We start from the raw sequence: 9,098 nt of genomic DNA, 5'->3' as shown, positions 1-9,098 counted from the left end.
AAGTGAAAAACCTACAGCCACTTTCCACAAAGCTATTATTCTTCTGTCTTTCTATCTTGTAGCTGTCCTCCCCCTCAGGATGGCAGCAGAAGGCCTCGCTATTAGGACTCACTTCTCCTCCACCAGCTCTCTGGACCTGCCTGCTGCACCCACTGTCATCAGATCCTCCTTGTTTAGCCTCCATCTGCTCCTCAGCGGACCGTGTAACTTTCCAAAAGAGTTCCACTCAGTGAGTTTCCTGCACTGTTCGCTTTTATTATTATCCCCCACAAGTTCATGTTGCTATTTTTGGAAATGTCAACTGCACACTTCATTGACATTATCTCTGAGCTTTGAGGTCCATTCCCCCGTGGGTCGGACATAATGTGCCGCTCCACAGTCCATCCGACTGTGCATGTGTTCATTTCTGCATGTGACAATGTGGCAGAATTAATCTCCTTACATAAGAAAGCATGAGTTGTGTCTGTGCCAGGATGTCCCACACAGTGACAGAAACTGCCAGACCCTGCAGAATACAGCACGAGCGGACAACGAGACTGCTTTTCACGCTGTATTTATTCACCTCAGGTCAAGATTACTTGTAAGAGGAACACATTTATTAAGAAACTGGAGGGAAAAGATGAAAAGGAAGTTGACAAATAAATGTAGAGACAGAATGGAAATTATGAATGGTACAAAATAAATGAGCACACCTAAAAAACTGATAACAAATAACCTTAATCCAAGAGATGTAGTGAGAACTGTGTGTGGTCATGTGCACATAAATTCACTTCTTTAGCCTGTGCATGCATGACGCAATACATGAAGGTGTTTAACTCAGTGTTATTATAAATATTGCTTATGGGGGTTGTTTCTAGGGGTGGAAACGGGGCTGAAACGGAGCAGATGCACTCTGAGTACTGAGTTACTTAAGTAGATGTGAGATTATATTTGTTGAAATGTGCTCAAGAAAATGGGCTCTTTTGAAATCTACTCACACTAAACATATCTAAAATCTACTTAAAACATAATTTCTGGTTTTAGAGTATGCATGAAAACAGCAAATTTGTATGCAAAAGCAACTCAACTACAGTAACAGTAGTTAGTTTCCACCCCTGGGTGTTTTCATGAGGGTCGGCAGGTCACGTCCTCTCACGTAACACCATAGGTCACCTTGCAGAAAGCTCCACAGTAGCAACAATAATAGCAGAAATGGGTTTTTATCACACAGAGAGCAACATTTAGTTCATCATGTTCTGTCCATGCAGAACCGTGCAGGATAGTACACTGCAACATCGACATATGAACCCTGTCCGATTGAATAATGGATGGAGTCGGCCACCCGAAGGCTGCAGGGTGACATCATGGCTGCGTCACTTGTGCAGCTGAGTGAGGAGGAGGAGGAGGAGGGTGGTGTTTTTTAGACGATGCAGCAGGCAGAGAGAAGGAATGAGAAACCTGCCTGCAGAGGACAGAGGGATAATAACCATGTCAGCCTCCTGGAAGCAGCTCTTTTTTCAGATCCTCCTGCTTCTTGTCTCCTGCAGACACATCAATACAAGTAAATGACTGTTTGGGTTTAATTTTTGACTGTTAAAACATTGTTCTGCCTTCTCGTTTCCCCTCTAAATTATCTGTAACCTTGTGAGGACAAGAAGAAGAAAATGCCAGGATTTCCACACCATCATGTACTACTGTGTCTACCACATTTTTGGTTTGTAAGTTGCAGATAGTCAATGTTTATTTTTTTATCATCTCAGGATGGAAAATACTCTGAGACAGCATTTATATCATCACGGGAATCTGAAACTCTATATTAAAACCAAAAGCAATTACTTATTTAAGGATTAAAAAACTGATTTAGAAGACTTTATATAGCTGTGACAAATTAATTAATGCATGATGTTTTATACTCACCATAAATTTACCATTGCCTCTGGCTATACTCTGTTACCTTTATTATAATATCTGAAGGGTAGTATGACTGTGATACTGTAAATAAAAAAATATCAGCTTTTTTTATTACAATACCCCTGCAAATTGGAAGAGGATTAGGACTTTATTAGATCTTATTTGATCCTTTTTCTATATTTGATCCTACCTTTGAGATATTATGTATATTATTTATTTATTTGTTTGTTTTAGCGTGTGTATATTTTACCTTCATGATTATGACTCAACAATAACTTTGAGCTGCATCTCTTTGTATGAAAAGTGTTATGTGAAGATTATTAATACATTTCAAGATCGAAGAAACATCATTGCAACCACCTAGTGCAGCCTAACAACCCCCTTGTGCAACCTATTAGCCTAGCAACCACCTAGTGCAACCTAACAACCACCTAGTGAAACCTAGCAACCACCTAGTGCAACTTAGCAACCACCTAGTGAAGCCTAACAACCCCCTTGTGCAACCTAACAATCACCTATTGTAACCTAAGAACCACCTAGTGCAACCAAACAACCACCTAGTGCAGCTTAACAACCCCCTCGTGCAACCTAGTAACCTAGCAACCACCTAGTGCGACCGAGCAACCACCTAGTGCAGCCTAACAACCCCCTCGTGCAACCTAGTAACCTAGCAACCACCTAGTGCGACCGAGCAACCACCTAGTGCAACCTAACAACAACCTAGTGCAACCTTACAATCACCTATTGCAACCTAACAACCACCTTGTGCAACCTAACAATCACCTAGTGCAACCGCAATCACCTAGTGCAACCGCAATCGCCTATTGTGCAAACTAACAACCCCATAGAAACACCCTTGTAAGGGTTGTTGTCAAAACCCTGACAACAACCCTTACTCTAAAAACCCTAGCAACCACATAGCAACACCTTAGCAATGAACAATAATATCCTAACAACCACTTACAGTAGTTGTTCCCCACCAACAATTTAACAACACCCAAGTTAAAACTTTTTTCCCCGTAAAATATTGCCTCTTCTACTATAAATACTGTCAGCTAGTGTTCATTTTTAGGTTTGTGAGTGTTTATATAATATTTTTTTTTCCTGTCAGAGACAACTGGTCCAACGCCCCCACCACTTGTTCCCATCAGTCCCCTGCCAACAGAAGTGAAGCGCTTTACTCTTAAAGGTAACTGTTTTTAAATCGTAGTATTATGGCAGAGACGGGTGTTTTGTCAGGTCGTGATGGTGCTTGTTTATTCAGATTTTCCATTGTGTCTGTGCAGGTGAAAGTCACACAGAGAAAGTGGAATTGTTAAACCCTGTCAACCTGACACTGGAGTGTACCTGGACAGGTAATCAGAACAAACTACCAAACATAACTGGGTTCTGGAGAAAGGATGGGGATGAAGTTGAGAACAGCCGCGTCACCGTGCAGTTGGAGAATGACCAGTATAAATTTAAAAGAGTGTAAGTACTTTCTGAGTTCATTATTCTCTCCATTAGCTCCAGAAAATTCATTTTTTATCCTAATTTGTCTGTCTTGATGCCCCTATCCACTGTGTGGACTGATTATTCAAATTCATGCATGTGTGCAAATTTGATTTACAAAAATAGTTAATAATATGCATCTATTATTAGATTTTATACAAATTAAATGCATATTTTTAAATGTTCGGCAGCTTGAAAAATGAGTCGGATGTCCATATCTAATAACTGTTTAAAGTAAAAAAAATAATACTTTCTTTCTGCTGGTTGGATTTAGTTTAGAATTACTTTATTTAAATAAAAATAAAAACCTTATTTAATTGACATGAAAGTAAAGCACATTGAGTTGCTACCACTATTGTCTTTATTCAATTATAAATCATATTAACACATTTTATTGCAGAATAATCATGTTTTCATGAAAAGAGCACAAATTATATACAGACTTTTTCCTAAATCCTAAATTTGACATGATGTTTTTGTATTTAATTTTTTGCTTTTACAGGTTCAGCATCAACAGTGAAGAAAACCTCGGAAGTTACTCCTGCGTGTTTGGAAGTGAAGCAAAAATAGAGTTTGTTTTGGCAGGTAAAGATCACATCCTTTCTTGAGTTTTTTATATATATATATATATATATCACATTTTACATTTCCCAGCCAGCATTTGTATTGTTATCAGCTTGTTAAGTCCCTGCTTCTTATTCATAATGAATATCAATATTTACACTATGTTTAAAGGGGATAAATGCTCTTTTTCCTTGTTGTCCACCAGCTCCACAGATCACTGAGGAGCGAGATAAGCCGATAGTCAGCTATGTGGGGGACTATGTGGTGATGACATGTAAAATGGGGGAAACCAAACCGAAGCCCAGCACCTGGAACTGGTACCAAGCAAACGGCACAGACAAGGTGGGTGAGCTGCTCAGAGCTGTATGTTGTGTGGTGAGATTTGTGTCACTGGTGACATTTAAATAGAAGTTTTGTTTTGGAATAGATAGATGGAATAATCTGGTCTGCACGTTTGGTTAAAGGTCCCATATTGTAAAAAGTGAGATTTTCAGGTCTTTTACATTATAAAGCAGGTTTAAGTGCTATATAAATACTGTGAAAGTATTAAAACACTCATACACACAGCCTGTATTCAGAAATTGCGCGTTTGAAACAAGCCGTTAGGATTTCTGTCCATTTGTGATGTCACAAATATACAATATTTAGACCATTACATGTTTTTAAATGTAAACATCCTAAATGTGTCCCAGTTTATTTCCTGTTGCAGTGTATGTAAATAACATCAACTGACAGGAAGTAAACATTGTTCCAAACTGTTGCATAGCAATGCAATTCCTTTGCAATTCCTTTGAAATGCACTAAAAGCGTTTCAGACCGAGGGTAAATACAGGTATATTCAGACAGACAGTATGAGGAAAATAAAGGGTTTTTTGAACATTACAGCATGTAAACATGTTCTACTAGAAACACAAAACACAAGTATGAACCTGAAAATGAGCATGGTATGAGACCTTTAAAACAAACAAGTGTTGATGTTTAAATGTAACTTGTATTGATGCATTAATATTTAAATCTTAACAATGAAGTATTTTCACTTAATCTTAAAAAAACACTCATATGTTGTATTTGGGTTTTTTTACGGTGAAAGATGGTGAATCTGATGAAAGATGTATAAACACAGTTATGGCCTCTGACCCATATTTTATATTTCGTTTCCAGGAGCAGATCTTTACTGCTTTAGAGCCTCTTCGCTATGAAATCAAAACCGAAGAGTGGAAGACCAAACTGGTGGTGCACAACCTCACGGAGGCTGACGGAGGATTGTATTACTGCGGCGCGGTGTACGCCATCGGCACCACGATGAGCCACGTGCAGCTGAAGGTCAGATATGGAGAGGTCATTTACTCAAATACTGTGCTTAAGTACAATTTTAATGTACAATAAGCTTATAAAATACAAAACATTGTCAAAGATGAAACCAGTGGTTCCCAACCGTTTTGGCTTGTGACCTATAACAAAAACACAGTATCTTCTTTAGTTGCCGATGAGCTCTTCCACCAAAAACACTCTAAACTTCTCAGGTGGTTTCATTTTAATAAACCAAAGGAATAAAACTCTCTAATATTTCACACAAAAAAAAAAAATTAGAGAAAAATCCAAAAAATGAATACAAATTTATGTCGCAAACTTTGTTTTTTTCTTCTTTCCTACGTCATTAATCATCTCACGACTGCTCAGATTTATCTTGTGACCTTTTGGAAGGGCCCGACCCCTAGGTTGAGAACCACAAGACTAAATTACGTAACTGTTTATAAAGTAGTTCAAACTAAGTCCACCTCAACCAGCTACAATTATAAAATGTTACTTATGCAATGATTCAGTTCAGTTAAACACAGTTCAAATACAAAATGGAGATTTGTGAAATGGGACGCTCTTATAGTATATGTTAAGTAGCACTAACACGTCTAGATTTTAAAAAGTGCATGTATTATACAGTAACATTCACAACCTAAAATACACCTAAGACTAAATTAAAACTAACTAACCTTACCCTAACTCAGGGGTCTGCAACCTGCGGCTCCTCTCCAGTGGCTCCCTGTGGATTTAAAAAAAAAAAATAAGTGGAAATGAATAACTGTTTTTTTGTGTATATTTTCATTTTTATTTATCATTGACAGTACGACGGAATATTAGGGCCACACTGAGGAAAAAAAATAAATCGGAGATTTCGAGAATAAAGTCATAATATTATGAGAATAAAGTCATAATATTATAATGTAGTAATTTTACGTGTTATTTTCTTTTTTTCTCGTAAAATTATGACTTTATTCTCGTTATATAATGACTTTTTTTCTCATACTATTACAACTTTTTTTCTTGTAAAGTAATGCCTTTATTCTTGTAAAATTATGACTTTTTTCTCGTAAAGTTATGACTTTATTCTCGTAACTTTACGACTTTATTCTCGTAACATTACGACTTTTTTCTCAGTATATTACGACTTTTTTTCTCGTTTAAGATTTTTTAAAGATTTTTTTTTTTTGCCTAAAATGGCTCTTTCGATAGTAAAGGTTGCTGACCCCTGCCATAACTACTACATGGGCCCAGCACATTTATTCCATCAGTCTAAACAGTGTTTAAATAGGTAAGATACAATCAATAAATACTTATGGCAAGTGGAACCAACAGTACAATTTAAATGGATTGACTGGTTAGAAGTCCCCCGACGTTTAGCTTTAAGATATTTTCATATCAACTGCTGCCTTGAGCTCTTTTTAACAACAGACACAGATGAAGACATTTTTATAGTCTTATCATTTTCACTTCATACCTGTAGACCTCTGCAAACCTCTCTAAAGCTCGTACATTTAACTTTATGATGCATCAGTATTAACAATCTAATAATGTACATGGGACATTTTTCCTTTGTATACTTTAAGTACATTTTGCTGACTATACTCCTTTTAAAGTTTTGAATGCATGACTTTTACTTGTGATGGAGTATTTTTCACATTGTTGTACTGTTACTGCTGAAGGTGATCTACTTCCATGAGCCTCTGAAGCCCTTCATAGCCATCGTGATCGAGGTGGTCGTCCTGGTCGCTGCTATTCTGCTCTACGAGAGAAGTCAGTCCAAGAAAAATAACCAAGCAGGTACTCAGACAGCATACAGATACTCCTGTTTAAGTTTATGTGTGTACTGCATGTTGTATTCTAACTTGAAATGATCTGCCTTATTCTCAGAAAATGGGACGACTGGCGAAATGAACACACTGTGAGTATTATGGGAATGGTGCAAATCTCTCTGAAGATATGTATATTTGTATGTGTTATGATGTACATGTTTTATTCTCTCATCAGGCCTCAGGGAGAAAATAACGAACCAGAGGAAAGTTCCTCAGTGAGACAGCGGAAAGTTTAAAGACGTCAAATCCAACAGATCCAAGCTTCTTTAAAACATATTCTGCTTATTTTCCTAATGTGAATTATAGAGCAATATCTCAGCAACTATTCTACAAGTATGTTCACCAAACTAAGTGCAATACATTCAATAATTATTCCTGTAATTTGCACACGTCACCTCTTTTAGGTTTCAATTTTCATTCTATTTCACTGGGAGATGTGTTTTTTTTTTTATTTCTAATCGACAGTGCTGTCATGGCAGCTAGGAGAGCAAAGCATTTATCTTCATTTTTTTAGTGTTGAAACCTGTTTGCATCCACTTCCTGTGGAAAAAGTGACACGCATCACTATGCCTTCGACACCTCTCTCAGAAAGGAAGTGGCTTTTCTTCTTTTAGGCCAACATCTTAAACCACATCTCCTTTTTATTCCTGTTATTGATGCATTGTGGTTTGTGAGCAGTGCCTTACAGTCTTAAAAAAAACACTTAATTAATGCTTTTTTGTCACTTTTCAGAGTTTGTCCGTGCAGTAATGTGTGTCTAACATGCTGTATATTACCTTTATAACGTAAGATATATCATCATACATACAGATGCTTGTGTCTTTTTCATGTTAATGTATCAGAAGAAGGTCAGAAAGGTCATCACAATCATAACTTCAACCGTGTGTCTTTAGTTGTCAGTCTGCACTTAACACCTAACAGATGTGCTACTGTGTGTAAACAAACAAATTAAAACTACACGAGTCACTGTCACTGTCTGGAATAACTATATCGCAGCCATTGTGTTAATTTATATGAAGGATAAAGGAGAACTCCAACGATTTCACACATCAGAGTCTGTTTACAGGTCTTGTGAAGAACTGCTGCCCATGTGAAAATAAGTTGTATGATTCCTTAAGTGGCTCCAGAGGAAGAATGAGTGGAATAAAAGATGACATATCTGGTTCTCCTGCATCGATTTAGATCCTTTTTTCTTAAAGGTCCCATATCGTGCTCATTTTCAGGGTCATACTTGTATTTTGTGTTTCTACTAGAACATGTTTACATACTGTAATGTTAAAAAAACAACTTTATTTTCCTCATACCGTCTGCCTGTATTTACCCTCTGTCTGAAACGCTCCGTTTTAGTGCATTTCAACAGAGTTTCAACGGAATTGCGTTGCTAGGCAACAGCTTGGGTCCATGTTTACTTCCTGTCAGCTGATGTTATTTACATACACTCCAACAGGAAATAAACTGGGACACATTTAGAATGTTTATGTTTAAAACCGTGTAATGGTCTAAATATTGTATATTTGTGACATCACAACTGGACAGAAATCCTAACGGCTTGTTTCAAACGCACAATTTCTGAATACGGGCTGTGTGTATTTCTCCATATATTGAGAGTTTTGATAGTTTAACAGGATTTATATAGCACTTAAACCTGTTTTATAATATAAAAGACCTGAAAATCTCACTTTTTACAATATGGGACCTTTAAGTCCAATGTTCCAGGAGTTAAATGCTAAATCACTGTATTACTCTTATTAAAGGAAAGTGGGTGTATTAGTTTAAGGGGAGACTACAGGCAATTTTGAGATTTTGGGCTATTTGCTCACATAACATGTCTTCTTTCAGACTAGTGGAAAGAAAACAACAAAAAATACACATTTAGGTATTTATTATACTGCTTTGTCTATTTACATCTGTAGATTTCTCATAAATTCACCCAAAGTTAGCATTAGATAATGCCTCATTTGCATATTTAAACATAACATTTCAGAAAACTACAACAAATACAAAATAGAATTATCTAAATTTAAG

At 36.9% G+C, this 9,098-nt stretch overlaps 1 protein-coding gene across 1 annotated transcript; it reads left to right on the top strand.

Annotated features, from left to right (window-relative positions):
- The first annotated feature begins 1,383 nt into the window (after positions 1-1,383).
- emb (embigin) lies at positions 1,384-8,244 on the top strand. Its single transcript, XM_037778685.1, has 9 exons — positions 1,384-1,540; positions 3,002-3,079; positions 3,177-3,360; positions 3,884-3,966; positions 4,151-4,287; positions 5,107-5,268; positions 6,924-7,041; positions 7,132-7,162; positions 7,249-8,244. Exons 1-9 carry the CDS (start codon positions 1,429-1,431, stop codon positions 7,307-7,309), a joined length of 966 nt encoding a protein of 321 aa, XP_037634613.1. The 5' UTR covers positions 1,384-1,428; the 3' UTR covers positions 7,310-8,244.
- The last annotated feature ends 854 nt before the right edge of the window (positions 8,245-9,098 follow it).

The sequence above is a fragment of the Sebastes umbrosus genome, chromosome 8 (genome assembly GCF_015220745.1).
Source record: "Sebastes umbrosus isolate fSebUmb1 chromosome 8, fSebUmb1.pri, whole genome shotgun sequence".
NCBI lineage: Eukaryota > Metazoa > Chordata > Actinopteri > Perciformes > Sebastidae > Sebastes > Sebastes umbrosus.
This window is presented reverse-complemented; position numbering and strand designations above follow the sequence as displayed.